General features: G+C 36.3%; 2 protein-coding genes and 1 non-coding gene across 3 annotated transcripts; all 3 read right to left on the bottom strand.

Annotated features, from left to right (window-relative positions):
• Positions 1-17,485: 17,485 nt before the first annotated feature.
• LOC146954653 (uncharacterized) lies at positions 17,486-18,160 on the bottom strand. The gene has a single exon (XM_085745480.1). It carries the CDS (start codon positions 18,158-18,160, stop codon positions 17,486-17,488), a length of 675 nt encoding a protein of 224 aa, XP_085601606.1.
• Positions 18,161-19,438: 1,278 nt separating this feature from the next.
• LOC146954652 (protein TAPETUM DETERMINANT 1-like) lies at positions 19,439-20,148 on the bottom strand. The gene is made up of 2 exons (XM_085717488.1): positions 19,997-20,148; positions 19,439-19,800 (listed from the first exon to the last, which is right to left on the bottom strand). The coding sequence occupies exons 1-2, from the start codon at positions 20,064-20,066 to the stop codon at positions 19,487-19,489; spliced, it is 384 nt and encodes a 127-aa protein (XP_085573614.1). The 5' UTR covers positions 20,067-20,148; the 3' UTR covers positions 19,439-19,486.
• A 1,540-nt stretch (positions 20,149-21,688) lies between these two features.
• LOC146954651 (small nucleolar RNA Z221/R21b) lies at positions 21,689-21,775 on the bottom strand. Its single transcript, XR_015025286.1, has one exon. It is a non-coding gene; the product is annotated as a small nucleolar RNA Z221/R21b (small nucleolar RNA).
• Positions 21,776-24,162: the final 2,387 nt, after the last annotated feature.

Raw genomic sequence — 24,162 nt, 5'->3', positions numbered from 1 at the left:
GTGATAAAATAGGATCCGGAAAGTTGAGCAGAAATTAGAATTGGGAGAGGGAAAAGTTTAGGGTTCTAAATTGGAATAGAAGAAAAGAGGAAAAATCAGAATTGGAAGGGAAAACCTTGAAATTGGGAGAGGGTAAAGAGAAAAGCTTAAAATTGGGAGAGGGAAAAGGGAAAACGACACAAGAGGTTCATACCTTATAGTGAAGTTGGTTCTTTGCCGAAGGAGATGGTGGAGAAGCTGAAAGGTGATTCAGAGTTTGGTTCGGTGGAAGTTTGTGTGAGTGAAGGATTGCGAGGAACGTGGCTGTGGTAGAACGAGGATGGTGTTTTACGGCGGTGATGTGCATACAGCGAACGGAGCAGAGTGGTGTTCTTCTCTCCTTTGATCTTCAAGAAAGAAGGTTAGGGTTTGAGGAAAGGCAGGGATAAAGAGATATTTTTTGGGGGTACAAAATAAAGGGGGGAACTTAAATCTGTAAGTGCGCGAAATACTGAAAAACAAAATTGTGAATACCGGCGGCTAAAACTGCCGTAATTGGCAAGCCAAATTTATGAAACAAAATATGCCAATAATGGCGGTTAAAACTGCCGCAATACACAGACAATAGTGGCGGCTCTTAAAACTGCCACAATAAACGTATATAGTGGCGGTTAAACATGACCGCCGTAATAAAACCGCCACAATTCTCCAGTTTTTTTGTAGTGCCATTCCCATTGTGAAGGAAAATCTTGCAGGCGTAGCCGTATTCTGGAGCTGTTTTCTTGTCTTGTAGCGTGGACAACTACAGAGTAGTGGAGAAGGTGGTTGTACAGTTCGTACAAAGTACAATGTCAACGCTTTCATTTCTTTTGCAAGCAAATGCCTTCAAACACCTTTGAAATGACCGTTGCAAAGTTCCACTAGTCTTCTGTTGTCTTTAGATGAATTTCAATCCATGAAACAACTCTTGAATCCTTGAATTTTGCAAATCCAGTTGATCTTCAGCTTCTGGTGAAATGGCTTCTGATGAGGCAGCTTCTGATGATATAGCTTCTGATGACGTGGCGCTTCAGGACTTCAAGTCTTCAGGAGCACTAGTCTTCAGGAGCACTTTGACTTCAGTAGCGCTTTAGTCTTCAGGAGCACTTTGCCTTCAGGAGCATCTAAGCTTCAATTTCGTTGAATTCTTTTGCTCTTTATTTGCTCATTCAGAACCTTTGTATGACATAAACTTTTAACTATGGTCCTCTACACTTTAACAAATATTAGCTAGTCCAATTTACAATTTTTAATACCTTGTTATCATCAAAACTCTTTAAGGTTCGTTGTTAAACACATTTTTTTCCAACATATTTCACTTATGTCTAGGGTAGATAAACGGAGCGAATTCGGACTTTGCTGTCGAGAAATAAACATAACTGCCTAAAAAGGGAGATAGAGTAGAAGAAGTACTCCTTGCAGATTGCTAAACACAAAATTCATCAAAAGGAACAAGAGGCCGCAAAGAAATTGTCATACCTTGATAACGTAGGAGGCTATGATGCATAGGTATGGCTATGGTACCCGGGTACCGGTACGTAATACATCAAATCTAAAAAATGAAGGTATGGGTACGCTAATATAAAAAATTAAAAAATATTTTATGAGTAGATTACTACGATTGTTTTGGTAAAAACATGGTTAGAAAAAAATCTATTATAAGGAAAAAAATAGTATAACTCTATCTGTATTTTAATCATGTGTTTAATCACATTTCTATCATTATGTTGCTTCATAGATTTACTTTTTTGTTCATCTCTTCCACTATTTTCATCAAAAGCAAGAGAGAGAATGGAAATAAGATAAAAATCAAAATTATTTCTTCTATTTTTCTATCGTCGGTACCTTTTTGCCATACCCACTACGATGAATCAACTAAGTAAAAATGGGTACGGTTTGGTACTGTACGCGTACGCGTACAGGTGTGTACCCGGTACGGATACTTCGCCACTTTTGGAGTACCCATGCTCAGAGGTAGGAGGTATGGGAAGTCCAACATCACACCATTGATTAAGCTAAAAAAGAAATGCTATAAAGCATAAAAAGATGAATATAAAAATTCAAAAAGGTTTGAAGAATTCTGTCATTCATGATGTCCTCCTTGTAAGAGGGTTTTGTAGTAGTCTGGCTGCCACAAGTTGTGATTCTTTTTATTTCATATATTAAGCCTATGATGGCAGGAGGAGCAGTCCTTTATGCCAACATGTAATCAAAAACAGAACAATTGATCTTGATAATGGATTTCTCCATTCACGTTCTACGCTATGTAATTTCCCCGGCATCTTATTGTTTTCCTCCGTCCAACATCATCTTTGTTCCGAAAAGCCACATCGTTGTGAAGCATCTGAAGAACATCTGGACGATTTCTTCCACAAGCAACGTAGCAAGATAATAAAATAGGCAAAAAGTGATAATGGAAATTCAGTGATATGGTCCTAAAACAGTTGCAAAACAACAACATAACAATCAATAACTTGTGAGGCAGTCATCGACATAAAGGTCAGTTAGTGAAACACGTGCATGTAGAAAAATACTATCAATCAATGTATCAAATAATCAGCATAAATGTACTTGAAAAATACTATCCTTTATGTATATTCATCAATAATGTTGAGTGTGTCAGGGAACCAATTACTCGACCCTCATACAATTCACAACTATAAGCTTAACCCAACTAGACAATGCACTCATTATTTGTAACAAAGGCTTGAGGATATGAAATAAAATAAGGGTCATGTTAATTTGTGTCCTAAGAGCTCATCTTAAGGGGGAATGGATTGTCTCCTGTGTCTTTTATCTCCGGTTTTCTCCTGTGACAAATCTAGGCCCTTCATTTATTTTAATGGTATATCAATGGATAGGATTAATAACACATAAATGCAGTTGTTTTGGCCTTTTCCCTATTTCATCTCCCTCTCTTTTCATGTAAAACATCACAGCAGCTTCATCTTCAACAACAATAACAACAACAAAAAATTAATGAGTTTCATCTATATTGACATCTAATGAGTTTCATCTTCTTCAGACCATAAGATATAATCCAAGCATCTATCATATAGTTTCCAAGCAATTAATTGATTTAATTCCAAGCAATTCTCATTGTTTCCAAGCAATTTACATCAACAGGCGTTGCCACGCTCACCACCGCCGCAATGCTCCACCGCCGCACTTCCCCACACGTTTCATTTGGAACTAGACACAGGTTGCCGCTACTTCAACCACAGTTTTTTCCCTTCGCGAATCATTGTTCTCCCGCCGTGAATCAGGGTTTCTAGCGGCACCGGCGTGGAGATCAGAATCATGGAGTTACAAATCGTAGGAATGGATGTTGTGAACAAGTCGGATTGAGATGAGTTTGTTTGAGGAAAAAGGGGAAAACTGGATCTAGTCAAAACGAACTGATAAACATGGGAAAGGCCAAAACGACAAGCTATTTATGAATTATTAATCCTATCCATTGATATACCATTAAAATAAATGAAGGGCCTAGATTTGTCACAGGAGAAAACTGGAGAGAAAAGACACAGGAGGCAATCCATTCCCTTAGTTCCTTAAGATGGGACTAATAACATAAATAAGAAATAAATTTTGTTTTGAAAATATAAATAATTAAACTTACAACCTTGAATACACAAGTTCCAAGAAATAGTTCCATTTTGAACTTGTGCCCTATTAGCATTTGGTACATTACACCGGCCTTTTGCACAATTCGGATGAGTATAACGTCACAAACTTCAAAACAATTTTTGTTAGAATTTTCTGCACATACTTGATAATCTCTCCCCTCATTGATACATTCAATCATACAGCATACCCATCCCGTAAATTCAAACAAATACATTTTAGTCCTCTGTCCAAACAAAACAATTATGCAATATAAAGACACTAATTAGCATGATCTTAAGTAAAAAACCTCTCAGTTTTACAAAAATCGCAAAATAAATATTTGACATGAAAGCCACTAAAATAAAGTCATAAATAAGTCGCCCCAAGCATAATAATAGATTGAGCTCTGCCTATACTCTTCATTTGTAGCTTGTGGTGCCTCTCCGCCATCGAAACCGTCAAACACAAATAAATGAGAGGGTGAATAATTCAATCATGTCGACTATAGTAATGTACTCCCTCCGTCTCACAATAATTGTCTCTTTACCCATTTTTCTTTTTCTCAAAATAATTGTCACTTTAGAATACCAATGCAGCATTTATTATTTTTTTCCATTATAATACCCTTATTTATTGAACTTCATCTAACTTAACTACTCCACTAACTACAATTAATAAGGGTGTTTTAGTAAATGATACTAATTTTACCATCAAAATCAACACAATTAATCATTTCCTTAATAATTGTGCATCAACCTTAAACGACTATTATTTAGAGACGGAGGGAGTATAAACTTATTAGGGAGAGGATCTTGACTCTCAAATATGATATTATGTTGTCCCAAGTCATCAAATACTCGCGCATCTTGATACGAGATCCATTTAGGCGATTATTCAAGGTAAACTAGGGTTGCATGATAACTCTCAACATTGAGTAATTATATCTGACCCAGTTATCAATTTCCGCCTTGAGAACCCCCCATGTTCTAACGAAAAAACTTCCATCATCAACATCTTACATTTGTATTCCCCCACCATTGGGTTACTAAACCATCACATAATCACTCCCCCTATTTTCTCAAGCTTCTCCTTACTTGAGGAGAGGACCGTTTTCAGCTTAGGTTATTACATTCATAATGCACATATTAACACATGTATAAAGTCTCAACACATATACATATTTCATATATTTTACCATATGAATAAATATACAAGTGCAAAGGCCCTTGGTTAAGCGTTAAACTTTGTTTTTTGGTTTTGATTAGTGATCAAGAGGGTTTTACCTTTTGAGCTGGAAAATTCTGCTGCTTCTACCTAGAAGAGAGGAATTGAAGAAAATACAGACAAATTTGTGCATTCATAGGATACAAGTGAGGAAGTTAACGGAGAATTAACACCGTTAAATAGAAGGGAGGTGTTTGTCATTTTGGGAAAGAAAATAAGGGAGGTTTGTGACTATATTAAAACTAGAGTAGAGGGGGTGTTTATGCTATTTAACAAGACCTTAAGGGAGGTAAGTGCAATTTGCCCTTTAATCAATCTTAAGTAATATAGAATTATCCAATAATAAATTTTTTCTTTTATAGTTATCCAATAATTTGTTTACCAAGGATATGTAAAGTAATAATTATGTTCATTTTTATTATTATAGTATAACTACAATGTTTGACCGAATGAAAGAAGCACTTATATTTAATGTCTAATTCGCTTGAATATATATGCGATGTCCGAGATCACTAAAAATCCTCACAAATAGATTGTGGCACACATATATAAGGCGGTTTTGAAAAACCAAGCAAATCAATTTTAGGTGGTTAAAATTTCCAACAATTAAAAAAAAATAGTAAAGCAAATTTAAAAAAGAAAACGTCAATTTCTCTCTAATTTTGTCGCTAAATTTTACAACGAGGGCTTTTATTTTTTCGTCACTAATTTCTGTCGCCAATTTTGCTTTTTCTATTAGTTTACAAAGCTCCATAAAATAGCATTATTTTTTAAATGAATTTTGTGAAAAGCAAAAAGAAAAGAAACAACATATCAATCATAGAGTAATGTACCAAAAAAATATCAACCACAGAGTATTTTCTTAATTTACAGAAATAGTTATATACATATCTGCAATTTAAACATCAATAACAAATCTGGTATTTGGGTTTCCTCGCCTAGATAGATGCAACTTCATATCAAACCCAATTAAAAACTATGCACGACGAGCTTTTGTTGCTTTCTCTGTAATTTGTACACAATAGTTCTCACATGCTGGGCTACATGTATCGATCGTAGCACCTTTCTCTTTCAAGCACACAGGCATGCATTCTTTCGCACAATCAGATAGAGTTTCTGCCTTTTTAACGGAGGCCATAGCAATCACCAAGCATATCAGCAACCCTGCTATTGCTTTCTTTGATGGCATCATGTTGAAAATTTTTCTTTAATTGAATGTAGCAGGCGTAATTAATCATGTATAAGATTGATTAATTGATTTGCTCAATATATATATGGTAAAAAAAGTGATCTTCCTCTTGCAAATAAGTGGTGAGGAGAAAAGCATGGTGAAGATTTGTTAAAATTTTTAACTAACCCTATATTCGTGTGGTATAATTTTAGGTCGCTGTTTAAGGGCCTAATTTCTCGAAAAAATTGGTAACAAGAATTACACCGAAATTTTTCCATATAATATATTTTTTAAACCAATGGTGTCTCTGCGCGCAACTGTAGGGTATAATCTTTGAAGTAATTGATATTTATTTAAAGGTTGATCTCTTCTATCAAACCACTACTAGAAAAATCAACTTTAAAGAGGGTATAAATCCGTCACTAAACTACCATTATTCCCTCACAAACGAATTTAGTGACGAACGGTAATCCCTTTCAAATTTTGGCCTTGCTAAATATTTGTGAGGGATTTTGGTTTCCATCCCTAATTGACACGGATAAAATCCGTCACTGATCATATAAATCCTGACTAAATATGAACCAGAAATGTGCTAAAACTTGGACAAATCGGTCGGTAATTAGTGAGGGATTCTTGTCCCCTTTCTAATAGTGAGGAACCTTTTTATTGTAACAGCCCGGTGGGCCCCTCGCAAGGCAAGGCACTGCACCCCCCGCACTGCACTGTTACTCACAAGCTTAATCACTAGCCCCCTCACCATACTAGTATCCTGACTAAATATGAACCAGAAATGTGCTAAAACTTGGACAAATCGGTCGGTAATTAGTGAGGGATTCTTGTCCCCTTTCTAATAGTGAGGAACCTTTTTATTGTAACAGCCCGGTGGGCCCCTCGCAAGGCAAGGCACTGCACCCCCCGCACTACACTGTTACTCACAAGCTTAATCACTAGCCCCCTCACCATACTAGTGTTTTTGCCTCCCGTGGGAATCGAACCTAGTACCTGGGGATAAGTACTACTTCAATGCATTCCCACTACCAATTGAGCTAGTAGCTCAATTGGTAGTGGGAATGCATTGAAGTAGTACTTATCCCCAGGTACTAGGTTCGATTCCCACGGGAGGCAAAAACACTAGTATGGTGAGGGGGCTAGTGATTAAGCTTGTGAGTAACAGTGCAGTGCGGGGGGTGCAGTGCCTTGCCTTGCGAGGGGCCCACCGGGCTGTTACAATAAAAATACGAAAATCTGTCCCTAAATCCGTCACTATTAGTGAGGGATTGCTTTTCCCTCCCTAAAATTCGTCCCTAAATCGCAATTTTCTGGTAGTGAACTGTGTCCTAATTAACGATGCATTAATATATTTAACAGAAGAAACAAATAAAGCCTCTATATAGATAGCAAACAAATCATCCCATGTGATGACATGAGAGTCTATTGAAATCTTCACCATCTATTTGAAAGGAGGGAGAAAGAGAATTTAGAAAAAAGTGAATTTTAATGGTGTAGATCATAAAATATGAGAGGAAGAAATCGAGAGAATCTATTCTCAAAGATAGTAGTAAATATATTGAAATTGAAATGGAAAAATGTAGTGTACGATATGAGGTCCAATGTTTTACGAGGCTTAGAGCAAAAATTAAAGAATTTTACTCTTCTTCCTTTCAGTTTTGCTCGTTCCGATCCCAAATTTCCCTAAATAACCTCAACGTGAGTTAACTCCCGCTCGGTACCCAGCGTGAGTTAACATGAGTTGGTTTTAGGTAAGATAATATAACAACAATTCTTGACAGAGATGTTGTTTTTCTATACCCTTAAACGTGCATTTTTCACAATATCCATCATCGGCTACCACTACATTTATTCATTCATTCACAACACCTTACGTTCATTTTTTTAATTTACAATCACTCGCTACATTTTTTAAAAACATTAATTTGCTCAATGGTAAGCATGTCTTAGAAAGATCAATTCATTCATTTCCAAAATAAATCTTAACTAAAAATGCACAAGTACGAAAAATCAATTCCAAAATAATAGAATACGACAATTTTTTTTTGTTTGTTTTAATTTCATCTCCGTTCAAATCGGGCAATAGACTACTTAAGGATGTTGGATTAAAATTAAATTCACGGTTCTTTGCTCAAAGTGTTGGCATTGAAGTGTCTTATACTTAGTGTAAAAATTTGAAAGTCTCTTAGAAAACTCAAAAGAATGAAGACAACACATTTTGTATTCTACTGAATCAACTATATAGGTTGTCCCATCGAATTCCCTCATATAAGATGAGTAGTGACAAAAAGGAATGCATTCTAATATATTCTTTTGAACTTAATCATATTGTCATGCTAACTAACAAGTTTCAATTGACATAGGATCATGATCAAAGCTCAAAACAACATCTTAGAAATGCATTCTCATTTGTCACACTCATCTTATACGAAGAAATTTGATGTGAGAACCTATATATGAAGAAATGGGATGTTGTCTCAGCTATATAATAACGCATCGTGAGTGTGCCCAGCGTAAGCTAACTCACGTTGGGTATCGAGCTAACTTGTTGGGGTTAACTGTGGAAATTCGGGATGGAAATGAGCAATTTTAAAAGGGTGAAAGGTAAAATTCAACATTAAAATGATGTACATTTTTTTCCCAAATAGTCTAATATCTAGAAACTATTCTCTTAAGATTAACAAGTAGGAAATTTGGAGTTCAAACTTTGACCCCTACATATATGATGCAATGCCTATATGTACTTTATGTAAGGAAAAGAATATGCATTAATTATCTATATGTATTAAAATAAATCAAAACTCTCATTAGAAAAACTAAAACTTCCTTCAAAAAAGAAAAACTAAAACTAAAATTCATCGTTTTTAAAACGTAATAAAAGAAAAACAACATTTTAATATGATGTAACGAAAAGACGGACATAGACCAACAAAAAAAATGACAGACACGGCTGGGCTTCATTGGTTAAATTATTAGACTATTAATTTTTCATCTTATGATTTTCTCGCACGTCCTATTTTTTCCAAAAATACCATTGTTTGGATTCTGTAATACGAACAATATTTCGGATTCTATAATCCAAAATGTTCCAGATTTCAACAAATCGCTTAGAATGATTTTGGAACACATTGTAAATCCTCTAAAAGTGAGAGTTAGCCTATATTCATTGTGAATCAATCAAACAATATGTTTGACTTTTGCATTGATATAGGAATTTGTTTTCCAAATCCTCTCAAAGGATAGTAACCCTACTTACCATGACTTTTATCACAATGATACAAAACCACCTCAAGATGCTTCCTTTTCCATTAGTGGCAACCAGTTAAAGTCGGGAGTGACTCTAAACACTTGAGAGAGTCAGCAGAGATTTTAAATATTGGTCCTCACTAGGCTGGAGTAAACATAATAGTTAAAGTTGGGAGTGCCTCTAAGCACTTGAGAGAGTCAGCAGAGACTTTAAATATTGGTCCTCACTAGGTGTGAGTAAACATAATAGACTTGTGAGTCAGGCTAATTTCGAGGTAAATTCATCATGGTTAGGCAGCTAGGTAAGTGACAGAGATCACCATGGTTGTGCAACTAGAAAATGGCAAGGTCATCACAATTGTGTCACCAAGTAAATGGTATGAATGTCGGGAGAGGATTGTCTCCTGTGACATTAGAGTCCAGTGAATTTCCATCCCTTGATTTGCAATGAGAGAGAAAGAGAAAAAAGGGAAAAGATGCATTTAAGGGTGGGGATTAAAACTGGAGAGAGTCCAGTGAAAACCTCACTGGAGGGGATCCATCCCCATGAATGTCATGGTCTGGTAACCGGGTAGTAACACGGGTAATGGACTTACCAAGATTGATGTTTCATGAAATATTTGGTAGTTTACCTTGGGTAGTGTAATCTGGGGATTTTAGTTAAAGAGGTCTTTTGTGCTTATAAGGTAAAAACACTATAAAAAGTGGTTACGATCGCGCGTAATGAAGGGGCTATAACTGTAAAAGATGCATAACTTCATGTTTTGTGGTTTTTCTTTTGGTACTGAAATAATAATTTTGTAATGACTATTTACTTTGTGTCTATTGATGTATTTGCATACAAATTGTAATGCTTATCTTATCAATAGAACTATGCTTGCCTTGGTTTGGCACCACTTACCACAAAGAAAACTTACATTTTAGTTGAATATAGTTTTTTTTTTCTTCTTTTCTTTACTTTATTCTACTTATGCTATTTCCAATGACAATTTTTCTGTCATCCTCATTTCTTTCTTTTGATTAGAAAATGCATTAACCTAATCTAGCTTTAAGTATTCTATAAAAACCTTAGTCGACCTTCCGATAAACGAGAATGAAGTTTGCCGAAAATTTGAAGTTAGACACAAGGTTTAAAGCATGAAAATAGCATAAGACCTTTTGGGATGTAAAAATGGGTATTCGGGCTTAATGGGTCAAGCTAGCATGAATTTATTGCCGTTGATTATAGCCGTTGATAATGATGTTTTTGTTGCATCATAAGGTGACGACCTTGGAGGAGTTTGGTACCACATGCATCTAGAAGAGTCTAGAACATTGCATACATCTTAGTCGCTCCTGGATGAATACTCAAACTACTTCTATGACCTTATTCCAAAATCCGTCTCTTAAGCTCAAGAACATCTGGTACACAAACACGATCAGGAAACATCAAGACACTGTTCTCACCCAATCTGAAGTCTCTCGTTTGGAACGCAGTTTTGGATATATCTTCCGCCTTTACTCTAATCTGATGATATCCTGATCTCAAATCAATCTTGCTAAACACTTCTGCACCAACTAGCTGATCCATCAAATCATCAATCATCGGAAGCGGATACCAATTCTTGATTGTCACCTTATTCAACTGCCGATAATCCACACACAACCTCATGCTTCCATCCTTCTTCTTAATCAACAACACTGGAGCACCCCACGGAGAAACACTCGGCCTGATAAACTGCTTCTCGAGCAACTCTTCCAACTGCTTCTTCAATTCACCCAACTCTAATGCAAACATCTGATACGACGCAATCGAAATAGGACTCGTTCCTGGTACCAAATCAATTGCAAATTCTACTTTCCTCTCTGGCGGTAACTCGGTAATGTCGTCCGGAAAAACTTCTGGAAACTCTTGCACTACCGGCAAATCACCGACTCCTTTCTCACTACTTTCCTTCAAGGAAGCAAACATCATGAACACACTAGTTTCACCGTCCAAAGACTTCTTCACTTGCTCATAATCAACGACAATAGTCAACGACAATAATCAACGACAATATCAACATTTAGCTTTATCATAAAGTTCAACAACTTCATTCAATACAACATATGATAACAAACATCATATTCATCACTTAGCAGTCATTCAAACATCTTCTTACAATCATATCAAACTATCCATAGAGGATTCATAAATCATCCGGCTCATAAAACCATTTTCATCAAAGTTCGTCTCTAATTTGGTGATGAGAATTGTTGTTGTTGTTGAAAGTTGTGGAAGTTTGGTGATTTGATGAATTTTGTTGTGTTGATGTTTTAATCTCAAAACTTGTGTATGTTTAAGTGTTTTGAATGTTATATGACCTATAAACATCTTTGGGATTAAGTTTTGGGGTTTGGAATGATCAAAATTGGGATTTTTGGGTGAAAATGGGTTGAACCCGAAAGTTTAATTTCTGAACTGAAGCAAGCCTGTTCAGAAGCTCCTGCTCAGACAGCACGCCCTGTTTCGCGTTCCTGCAGCTTTTTCACACGTTTCTGTTTTGAATTGGCCTTCGGTGTAAACATGAAAGTTGTAGATAATTTTGTTAGCTTTCCAGAGGCTTTGGTTTGACTTGAAAATGATTTTTGGTTTTTGAGTTATGATGAAAAATACTCCATGGAGGTCTTAGAGAAATTTTACGAAAAATTCGCATAACTATATCAAAGTCGACCCAAACCTTGTGGATTGTTTCCCAATTTCAAACTTATGTTTTATGAGTTCAATTAAGGTGTTTAATGGTACTTAATCTATGAGGTGATGAATCTAACTTGGTTTTGTTTTGTAAATGAATTGGTTTTGCAAAATGATACCAAGAGACGAACTTGGCGATTTTCATGATTTCGTCGTGTTTAGTCGGTGTAACGTAATTGTATGCTCTACTGCACTCATATATGGCCTAGAGGTATAATTAGTTGAGGCATTGGAACTTGTCTACTTGGTTTTGGCTCAATTGAAATAGGACTCGTTCCTGGTACCAAATCAATTGCAAACTCAACTTCCCTCTCTGGCGGTAATTCGGTAATGTTGTCCGGAAAAACTTCTGGAAACTCTTGCACTACCGGAAAATCACCAACTCCTTTCTCACTACTTTCCTTCAAGGAAGCAAACATCATGAACACACTAGCTTCACCATCCAAGGACTTCTTTACTTGTTCCACGGTCAAGAACTTCCCACCTTCCTCAGCTACCGGCTTCGTAAACGTTACACTCTTGGTCAAATAATTAATGTTAACACCAAAAGTCAACATCCAATCCATACCAAAAATCATGTCCATATGCTTCAACGGAAGACACACAAGATCCAATTCAAAATCAACGGGAACATTAACACAAACCACAAACAACTGAGCCTCCGCAGCCAAAGATACCTTCCCTTGCCAGACCCAACGAAGCTGAAACAACCTGCTACTCCCCCACTACGCTCAAACCCACCTAAAAGAACGAAACAACACAACAAGTACCGACAGTACTTCCGTACTGTCGGAAGATCACAAATAGGATTAAATAAATAAATTCATTCACGTAGGTGTACGTGAATTGAATTTATGGGTGTCGTTGTCGTTACCACAGTTGTCGTCAATGTCTTCAAAGTTGTAAGTTGTTTTTCGATGTCGTTGAAGTGGTTAAGTCGTCAAGTCGTTATGAAGTTGTCAAGTTGTTAAGACGTTATGTTGTCAAGATGTTAAGATGTCAAGAAGTTATAAGATGTTCATGATGAAGGGGAGAGGAAAACGAAGGAAAACAAAGGATAGTAGTTGAAAATTTAAAAAGAGATTAAGGGTGTTTATGTCAATTCGGGGTGTAACCACAAATACTAAGGGTGTACCTATAAATACTTACATTTAATTTGATCAATCCCATTGGTTTTCGTTTTATTATGTGTTGTGTGTTTTGCATTGACTTTATTAACGATGAACTTCTCATTGCGTTGTTAAAATAAGGATAATCTACAAACCATAACTTTTCTAATGCCCCCACTGAAATTGACACTAGGAAAAATTGAATATGAAACTTTGAAATAAGTATAAAAAGTGGCGGATCTTAAGTATTTTTCGGGGGTGCCAAATATTTGAAAAATATATATTAAACAATTTTAAAATATGTACAACATTGTAAACTAGTGTGGTGGTAATATTGCCTGATTGATACATGGGGATGTTGGTTTGAATCCCACTGGGACCTTTTTTTTGTGAATAAAATAAGAAAAATTCACTAAGAATTATAAAAAGAAGGGTGCCAGGGGATCAAACACGCAACCTATAATACACTGAGGGACCGCATAACCACTGCAACGACAATGCATTAGTAGAAATACCATGCATAATATGAAATTTATATAAAAACAGGGGGGTGCAGTGGCACCTGCAGGTCTCTGAAGAGATCCGCCCCTAAGTATAAAGATGATATCTAACGCTAACAATATATAAATGTAATCCCCTGCCTTTCATTGATATGATTTCTGAATAATATACAACTATTGTTAATCCTATTTTGATAACTACATAACTGCTAATGAATATAATTCATGGCTACATAATTGCTAATGAATATAGTTCATGGCTAATGAATTGCTAATGAATATTTACAAGTCAAATATACGATGAATATAGACATATTCTAATATTCTCCCGCAGTTGAAGCAGGAGGTTGACGGACGCTGAGGTTGTCTCTAAAATATTGGAAAAGTATCAAGGAAAGACCTTTCGTGAAAACATCCGCAATCTGATAGCGTGATGGGACGTGTAGAACTCGGACTTGCCCACAAACCACCTTTTCTCTAACAAATGAATATCTAGCTCAATGTGTTTTGTTCTTTGATGCTGGACTAGGTTACCAGAAAGATAGAATACACTGAAGTTGTCACAATAAACCATGGTGACTTTGTGAATGGGACAATGTAATTCGAGAAGAAGGTTGCATAGCTAGCAAGACTCAGAAACCACATTGTCAACCCCATGATATTCGGCTTCGGCACTAGATCGAGATAAGGTGGGTTGTCGTTTGGATGACCAAGAGATTAAGTTATCACCAAGAAATACACAATATCCAGAAGTGGAATGCCTAGTATCGGGGCACCCACCCCAATCTGCATCTGTATAGGAAATTAAGGAAGTAGCGGATATAAAGATGCAAACCATATTGTCTTGTGCCCTGAATGTAGCACAAGATACGTCGAAGAGCATTCATGTGGTCTTCCATCGGATTATGCATAAAGAGACATATATGTTGCACTGCATAGGAGATATCAGGACGAGTGAAGGTGAGATATTGAAGAGCTCCTGCCAGACTACGATAGAGAGATGGATCCTCACATGGATTTCTAGTTGCGGAACTCATTTTTGGTTTTGTATCAACTAGGGTTAGACACAGTTTATAAGAGAACATTCCAGCACGTGCAAGAATTTCTTCAGCATACTTCTTTTGCGAGAGAAATAACCCTTGTTGGTGATGAGTGACTGCAATGCCCATGAAGTAACTCAAGGGTCCCAAATCTTTCATAGCAAATTCAGAACTAAGTAGTGAAAAGATAGATTGTCGCAAATCATCTGAGGAGTTGACCAGAATAATATCATCAACATAAAGTAAAATGTATGTCATATGAGTGTTTTTTCGGTATATGAAAAGAGAGTGATCACATTTGCTTTAAGAAAAACCAATAGATGACAAGTAGTCGGAAAATCGCTTATACCAAGCTCGAGGAGCTTGTTTGAGCCCATATAGTGATTTGCGAAGAAGGCATACGTGATGTGGTTTTTTCAGGATCTTTAAATCCCAAAGGTTGGTGCATGTAGACTGTTTCTTTCAATTTACCATGAAGAAAAGCATTCTTGACATCTAACTGATGAATTTGCCAAGATTTAGATGTAGCAATGCTGAGAATTGTGTGAATAGTAGCTGGTTTTACAACTGGGCTAAAAGTTTCTCCACAGTCAATGCCAACCTGTTGACCTGCACCATCACCTACAAGTCGGGCTTTATGCCTCTCAAAAGTACCGTCAGATTTTTCTTTATGTCTAAAAATCAACATGGACCGAATAACATTAACATCAGGTGGTCAGGGTACTAGGTCCCACGTCTCATTTTTAATTAGAGCATTATATTCATCATCCATGGCCATTTTCCAATTTGGGTCTTTAAGTGCAGACACAGGGTTCCCAGGTAGAGGGGATTTTGTAACATGGGTGTGCAGACCATAATATTTTTGGTTTGGTTTAAAAATCCCATGTTGACTCCTAGTGATAGGTTTTGTGTCAGCTTGTAAAGTTGGTTGAAAATGGGAGGAAGATTTTGTTGGATAGGACTAGTAGAGTTTGATTGTGGAGGTGAGGGGGGTGAATGTGATAATGTTAAATTTGAGGATGAGGTGATATCTGGTGAGTCTGGACAAGGAGAAGTGATTTGGTTTGGTTGATGAGCCAGTTGAGGAATGTGCAGCTTTGCATATGGGAAAGTATTTTCATCAAACAAGACATGACGACAAATAACAATTTTATTTGACGATAAATCTAAACATTTATAGCCTCGATGGTTTGACGGATACCCAAGAAACACACATTTTGTGGAACGAGGTTGAAGTTTATGTATTTTTGATGAAGGAAAAAGAGGAAAACATAAACAACCAAACACTCGTAAGTGAGAGTAGGATGGATCTTTGTGATACAACATTTTAAGAGGTGACTCAAAATTGATAATTTTGCTTGGTAAAATATTCATGAGATATGTTGTCATTTCTAAAGCATGGTGCCAAAAAGAAGATGGTAATGACGCGTGAATTGATAAAGTTAGAATAATATTCTTAATGGACCGTATTTTTCGTTCAGATTTACCATTTTGAGAAGACGTCTAAGGACAAGACAAACGAAAAACAATTCCATTAGCTTCACACATTATTCGAAAATTACTATTGACATATTCACCGCCGTTGTCACATTGAATTTTTTAATTTCTCTTTGAAATTGTGTGTTGATGTATGCTCTTAGTTTTCAAAAATTGGATAAACTTGGGATTTATGTGAAATTGGAAAAGTCCACAAAAAATTTGAATAATTATCCAAGAAAAGATCATAATATTTGTGACCAGCTGAACTTAAAACAGGAGAGGTCCATACATCACTATGTAACATATCAAATGACAACAAACTTCTATTATGAGAATTCATGAAAGGCAATTTAACATGTTTACCAAGAGGACATGACTGACAAATATGAGAATGTAATTTTTTAGAGTTATTACATTCAATCAACTTATTTTGCCTAAGAGAATTTAAAACATTTTCTCCCGGATGACCTAAACGATCATTCCAAATGGATGATGGCAAAGCTGCAAAGGAAAAGGTAGACTCAACTTTATTAGGAGAGGTGGCGGTAGTGATGGGGTAAAGGTCACCTTGGCTCTCACATCTCATTAGAGGCATCCCCGTCTGAAAATCCTTCACAGGAAAACCATACGGGTCAAATTCAATTGAAACCTTATTATATGTAGTAAATTTACGAGCAGAAACTAAGTTTTTGATTAAATTTGGGGCATGTAGCACATTGTTTAGGACAAGAGGAGGGTGGGGGGGGGGGTGCTATTTGTGTACTGCCAAAACCATAAATTGGAATAAAGTGACCATTTCCTACGATGATTTTATTATTTTTGCTCAAATTAAAATAAGACGAGAGATTGCCTTGCGAGGACATCATGTGGAAAGTGGCTCCGGTGTCCATATACCAAGATGGGTCTGGCTGCGCAAGGTTGAGAGTGTGAATGGTATTTTCAATGTCACTTGGGCTAGGTGTGTTGACATTGAAAGCAGCTTGTTGAGGTCTAGGTCCAAGAACTCCACCTTGCTGAGAGTTGGGATTGTTGTTGTTGGGTCCACTCCAATTGTAGGATGGGTAAGGACATGGTGGAATGTTCCAGGGAGCCCATTGTTGCCAAGGGCCGCCCCATTGCTACCACTGCGGCTGTTGTTGTCCGCGGCCACCACCATTGAAGTGGTTAGGCCCGTTTCGACCACCCCGACTGGTGTTCCATCCACCACTGTTGCGGTGGTTCTTTCTTCCTCGGTTACCGCGGTTTTGACCTGAGGGGGTGGGAGGGATGACAATTTCCTCTGATGCGGTTTTGACTAGAAGTGCTGTTGTGTTAGAAAAGCTAGACTCACGAGCAGCACGCTGAAGCATGGTTGTTTCTTCAAGTTCTAATCATGATTTTACAGCGGCAAAAGTGGGAAGAGGGTCATGTTGTTGGATATATGTCACGAATCCAACATACGCATCAGTGAGACCTGCAATCATCTTTAATACCAAACGGGTATTAGTTACAGGAAAGCCAGCATTGGTCAGCTGGTCGGAGAGAAGTTTAAGGTGGTTACAATAAGCTTTGGTGGATGGAAAATCTTCTAGGTTGGTGTTGCTGAATTGATTTTCGAGTTGAATGGCACTAGCATGTTTGTTGTCATTAAACATGGCTGCGATACGTTTCCAAGATTCTTCAGCAGTGTCATTAATCACAATAATAGAGTTAAGAATATCTTGTGTGACAGTTGCGTACATCCACTGCAATAACACAGCATCAAGGCGATTCCAAAGATCAGAATCCTTTTCCTTGGCGGCAGCCGCAGCTTTGCGGGCGGTTTCAATAGAGGGTGGGATGATGTGATCAAGAAGGTTGTGAACGCGGGCTTGCACCAGAAAGAGTGCAGACCAAGATAGATAGATATTAGCATCATTATCCAACGTGAGCAGGATGATGGTTTTGACGTTGGTAATGGAGAAAGCGGTGTTAAAATTTGATTTTGATGTCGTAGGAGCAGGTGGGTTTGATACCGACGAAGTTTCGTCAGCTTCGTTTATGAGGGGATTGGTGCTCGCAGACATGGTTAGGATGGAAGGAAGGAAGGGAAGCAGTGGTGGAGAGAGAGAGTTTTAGGTTTGGATCAGTAAAGCTGATACCATATAGAAATGTAATCCCCTGCCTTTCATTGATATGATTTCTGAATAATATACAACTATTGTTAATCCTAGTTTGGTAACTACATAATTGCTAATGAATATAATTCATGGCTACATAATTGCTAATGAATATAATTCAAGGCTAATGAATATTTACAAGTCAAATATACAATGAATATAGACATATTCTAATAAACAACACTAAACCAACCCATAGTTTTTGATCATTGTCTTCAGCATGTCTTTTATTAATTCCAACAACCACTACTGAAGAAGTCAAGAAACTATTGTTGTAACGAAAAAAAGAAGAAACTATTGTGAACGGTTACAAAAAGAAATCGAAGAAATTAGTAACAAATGGTATGCAATGTACTCCATGAACCATGATTAGGACCTTTAACTGCTCTATATCCACACAATGACACAAGATAATTCAAATAACATAGTACCGGTATTTCTTTAGAATATAAACCACATAAATTAAGGTCCCATTCATCAACAATAATTGTAGTTTGTGCTGTCATACGTTTTAATTAATTAATTAATTTAAATGAACTTTCAAATGCAATTTTACAAAATGAAAACGATTGAAAAGAAGAGGATGAGGATGCTTTAGATTCCTTGTGTCCTATTTCAAATATTTTAATGGGTTTAATATTTCAATGACTCTTAGGGTGTTTGGATTGAGCGTTTAGGAGAACTCACTTTTATTTTTTAAATTACGAACAATGTAAAATTGTTTTTCTAAAACAAGTGTTTTTTGAAATATTATATGATCATTTATCATGTTGTTAATTTAATTTTTTTAAAAATTATTTTTGTAATGTCCGTAATTTAAAAAAGAAAAGTAAGTCCTCCCATCCCTTTCCCTCTTAAACCCTCCATTCAAACACACCCTTACTATCTCCGTCTCAAAATACCAGTTCTTTTTTTTTTTTTTTTGAAAATTTTTTGTGTTCCTTTTGATAAATTTATTTTTTAATTTTAAATTATATTGATTATTTTCTACAAAGGTACTCTTTTTATTTTACATCACTTGATAATCAACTACGAAAAAATAAATTAATTTCTGTCTTTTAAAACAACTTATAATTTAAAATAGATTATTTTCTCGAAACAACTTGTAATTTGAGACAGATGAAATAAGTTGATAAGAACAACATCAATCTCTAAATTCCGATCATATAACTAAGAGGTCTTATATTTAAGAACGAAACCTATAGTATTATTCAATAATAATGTTGATTTCTATTAGTTACAAGATCCTATGGTAGACCTTTTAGGCCACATAATAAAGGGAGGATACCAAACATAAGAGAATTTAACGGTTCCAAAACCAGGCAAGGGATTGCCATTGATAAGTAGGCACTCACCATCTCCCACCTTAAGAATTGAAGGGTCAACTGGTTCTAGAGTTTTGAACCCAACACAAGACAAAGTTAAATGGCTTTGTACACAGTTACAATCGTTGGTCAACACCACGTTCCACTCAGGCATATTGTTTATTTCTCTCCCACTTCTTGTTGTGCCAATAGTGATGTTATTCAAGGAACACCCATAGGATCCTAAAAATTTGATTCAACAAAAAACAAAACCAGAAAGAGATACATCACAATTAGAAAAAATTGATATAACAACGGAAACAACATGCCAAATTTTTTTTTATCAATAAATTTTTGTCTCATGGAGCTGGAGAAGTATAAAAGCAGGTGAAAGGTGAGAAGAGAAAAAAAATAAATTAATTTGATGACAAGAGCATACCTTTGATTATAAGAGTAAGCAAGGTGATAGAAATAAGACACTTGAATGCTGTTGCCATTATTCTCTCCATGGTTTTTCGACTCTTGTGGTTTTCATTGTCAAATTTCTTACTTCATCATATCTATTTATAAGAGAAAATTTGGGTCAACAAAAATTAATGTGTTTGGTCAAAATTTTAAACCAATACATTAAATGTTATTGATCTAAATATCTTTTATAAATAGAAGAAGGATAAGTATTTATTTAGATCAATGATATTTTGACATCCAATTTTCAACAACTTTTAGTGACAACTCTTTTCCTCTATTTTTATTTGACAATAACAATATTGAGAGAGAAAAAAGAAGAGAGAGAATAAAAGTACAATGAGAGTATGAGAGAGAGGGTTGTCACAAAAGTTGTTAAAAAATGGATGTTTAAATATCATTTCTCATTTATTTATATACTAACAATAGCTATCTAGTTTAGTATGGATTCTATTTTTTTCTAACATATATTTATTGAGAAATTTTGATTGGTTCGCTTTATATGATGTAGTGTGACTTCAATTCTTGGATTTATTTAAATCTCTTTGACTATTTCTCTAAATAAATCACGTCAAGTTTCAATGACAACTGTAGTATAGTACTCCTCCGGTCCTATTTACGAGAAACAATTAACTTTTTAGATACATTAAATAATTTATGTATTTGGTTTAGGTTCTTGACTAGATACATACATTATTCAATGTATCTAAAAAGTCAACTTTCTCTTGTAAATAGGACCGGAGGGAGTAGTATTGTATTTAAATCCATTTCTATAGAGTAGTTAAAATTCATATCAATCCACAGTTATCCTGAGTGGTTTTTATTTCTGTTTTGACTATCTACTTTCAATTTACTGTGAGCCACAATCAAACAACTATTGAACATGAAAATTGTTGTTGACACATTTGATAGAGCTGAAAAACACATGTAAATTACTCAAATACCCTTCGGCAGTTAACTGTCGAATTTGTGTGGAATCGGCTGCAGTTAACTACCGAGGAAAACTTCGGCAGTTAACTGCCGAAGGAATGAAAAAAGGAAGGAAAAAAACGCGTTCTTCTTCTTCTTCCACTTCAATGGCTTTTTTTGTTTTCTTTCTTTCACAACCACAAACTTCACTTTTCTTTTTCTTCCAAATCAAACATTGTGCTACACTTTGCAAGAGGTAACAGAAGAAGAGCAACAAAATCCACCTCCAAACACAAATTAAAGATTGTAAATTCTATTAGATTCATTGAAACAAATAAATTTGAAAATGAATTGAAGAAAACTGTTCAGAAAATTGACACAAGTTAATTGCTGATGGGAGAACCATCAGAAAAATGAAGCAAATAAAAGGGTGTGCGTTGAATCAAAAGAACTACTCCCTCAGTTTCAAAATAAGTGTCACTTTAGCCAAAAAAATTGTTTCAAAATGAATGTCACTTTACATTTTCAATACAACTTTAATTTTTTTCTTCTAACTTTACCCTCAATAAATACTCCAACTTTTCTCTCATACAATTTTCAATGCAACTTTAAGTTTGTCTTTTCCTTATAAAGTAAGGGCAGTTTAGTAAAAGTGTTATGTCTAATGATTATTTCATCTCATTCCTTAATCTGTGTGCAATTAGCTAAAGCGACACTCATTTTGAAACGGATGGAGTATGATAATAGAAGGAATAAAAGGCTCAGAAAAATAATGGGTATGAGAAAGTTATCAGCACAGGAAATCAGAGTGGTGCATGACTATCTCTATGATTCATCATAGCCTATGAAATTAATAGCTTTATACTATGTTATAATTGAGAAAGAATAATTAAGATTGCAAAAAGGAAAAGTATAGAGAAGAAACTATGAGATTGGGACAGTTGTGAAGAAGACAATGAAGAAAGAAGGGTGTGGCGTTTACAACTCCTTGGTACTTAAGTGCCGATGGAGTTATTTTTTTCAATTGTTGTTGAAACATCGGCAGTTAAATGCCGATGAAAACTTCGACAGTTAACTGCAGCCGGTTCCTTTCCTTGGCAGTTAACTGCTGCGGGGGTATTTCAGTCATTTATATGTGTGTTTCAGCCTTTGCATATGTGTCAACAGGAATTTTCATTGAACATACTGTCTTGGTAATACTCATTTTTTTTAGACAAAATCTTGGTAATAGTCCTGGTTTCCTTGAGCTTCAGGGTTGTATCGGAGGAATTGCGAAGAGGACAACCGTTCTAGGGTTCAAAAAATATCAGTGGTCCATTAAACCCAAAACAAAAAACAATACTTAAATTTTAAAGGAAGATGTTGAAGGTTGAGAAAAATAGTGTTACATCACGGAACCGAAAGGAAAATACAGAAAATACAGTCAAGACTCAAACAAACAAAGGGTTGTTTCAACCACATAAAATGACCAAAAGGAAAATTAACATTTTGAGCTTTCAGCCACCAATAAGTAGAAACTTTCACTTTATCCATCAGTTTCGGAATATTAGTTTTATTGTTAAAGAGTTGTTTATTCCTTTCTGTACACAACACTAAAACACAACAAAGCCATATTAGCTGCAAAAATGATCACCGTCGTTTTGAACCTCCTGTATAATAAGCAAACTGAGTAAAATGGTTGTTAATATTATAAGGATCTGTGGAAGAAATACTAATCTGATCCTTAACAAGTTGCCAAAGAGTTCCAAAGATGGGGCAATGGAGAAGGAGATGATCTGCTGATTCATTAAAACCGCAACCAACCACAAATAATTGAGAGTCATTTGCAATAATGTCACGCCTAGCTAAGTTATCCTTTGTAGGCCACCTAGCTACTATGAAGAAGACGCCACGCACAAATAGAGACCTTCAAAGGAACACTTTTATGCCAGATGTCTATGGAAACTGTGTCATGGTTGTGCATCTCCTGCCACGTAAGCATTTGATACACACCACGAACTGTATACCTGTCGCCCACACTAGGCCGCCACACCCACCTATCTGTAAGAGTATCCTGCAAAAATACATCAGCAAGCAAAGACCTACACTCCTCAGCAAATTCCTCCTCCTAAAGAATACAACTCTCCTTCTTAGCAAAGAGCTACACTAGGCCGCCACACCCACCTATCTGTCTCCACACCCATCCCTCCTTCTCCCCACCCTAAAGAATAAAACTCTACCACTGTCACATCCTTATCAAGGAACAAGTCATACAACCTCGTAAACCTTTCCCTCGAAACCGGGCCCACGCACTTATCACTCCAAAAGAAAGTAGTAGCACCGTTGCAAATCTTCTTTTAAATGCTTTCCTCAAATCAACTCCCGCCCTCAACACCCCAACCATCACAATTCGAACAATCTCCCTCCACCAAGATGAACTGTATCTACCTCCCTCTCTTAGCTACCCCCTCTCTTCACTGTAACGAGAAACCAACACTTTAAACCATAACCCCTCCCTATCCACCAAACACCTCTAACACCACTTGCCTCATAGAGCAATATTAAATTCCCTCATCCTCCTCACCCCCAAAACACCAAAGTATTACGTAGTTTTCCTATGATCCTCACTCCCACCCCAAAAACAGTTATTTAAAATAGATTCAAAAGAGGAGATTATACCTGAGGGAGCTCTGAAGAAGGAAAGTGCATATAGACAGGTCGAGAAGACGTGACAACTTTAAGGAGGACTAAGAGACCACAAAAAAAAGACAATTTTCTACTCTTTCATTCAGACAGCCTAGCATTTATATGAGAGAGAATTGGCTCCCAAAAAATCAAACTGCGAGCATCACCACCAATAGAAAGGCCCAGGTAAACAAACAGGATACGACCAATTTTACAAGCCAAAACTGACACCTACTCACCCAACCAGGAGTCGTCAGTATTAACACCGACTAATATACTCTTATGAAAATTAACCTTCAACCCGGACATAGCTTCAAAAAGAATAAGAAGTGCACGCAAGGCTCGAATGTTAGTCCAACTCTTAACCCCCAACAGAAGTGTATCATCCGCGAATTGTAAATGCGAAATAATAGTAGGATTCAACCCTCCCACGCTATAACCTATAAAGAGATTAGAATTTACCATGATGAACATCATCACATGTATTTCTTCTATGGCAATCAAGAAGAGAAAGGGGAAAAGCGGGTCACCTTGACGAAGACCCCTCTTCAAATGAAACTCATCAGT

This window comes from Medicago sativa, chromosome 1 (assembly GCF_051527215.1).
Source record: "Medicago sativa cultivar Bolivia chromosome 1, Bolivia_mono, whole genome shotgun sequence".
NCBI classification, from domain to species: domain Eukaryota; kingdom Viridiplantae; phylum Streptophyta; class Magnoliopsida; order Fabales; family Fabaceae; genus Medicago; species Medicago sativa.
Note: the sequence above shows the minus strand (reverse complement) of the source record. Positions and strands in the feature narration are given on the sequence as shown.

What these genes read in the sequence shown, in the direction of transcription:
- LOC146954653 (XM_085745480.1), bottom strand. Translation starts at nt 18,160, where the DNA reads ATGTCTGCGAGCACCAATCCCCTCATAAACGAAGCTGACGAAACTTCG.
- LOC146954652 (XM_085717488.1), bottom strand. Translation starts at nt 20,066, where the DNA reads ATGGAGAGAATAATGGCAACAGCATTCAAGTGTCTTATTTCTATCACC. An exon ending in GCTTACTCTTATAATCAAAG is followed by an intron (nt 19,801 to 19,996) that starts GTATGCTCTTGT and finishes TCAAATTTTTAG; the next exon opens with GATCCTATGGGTGTTCCTTG.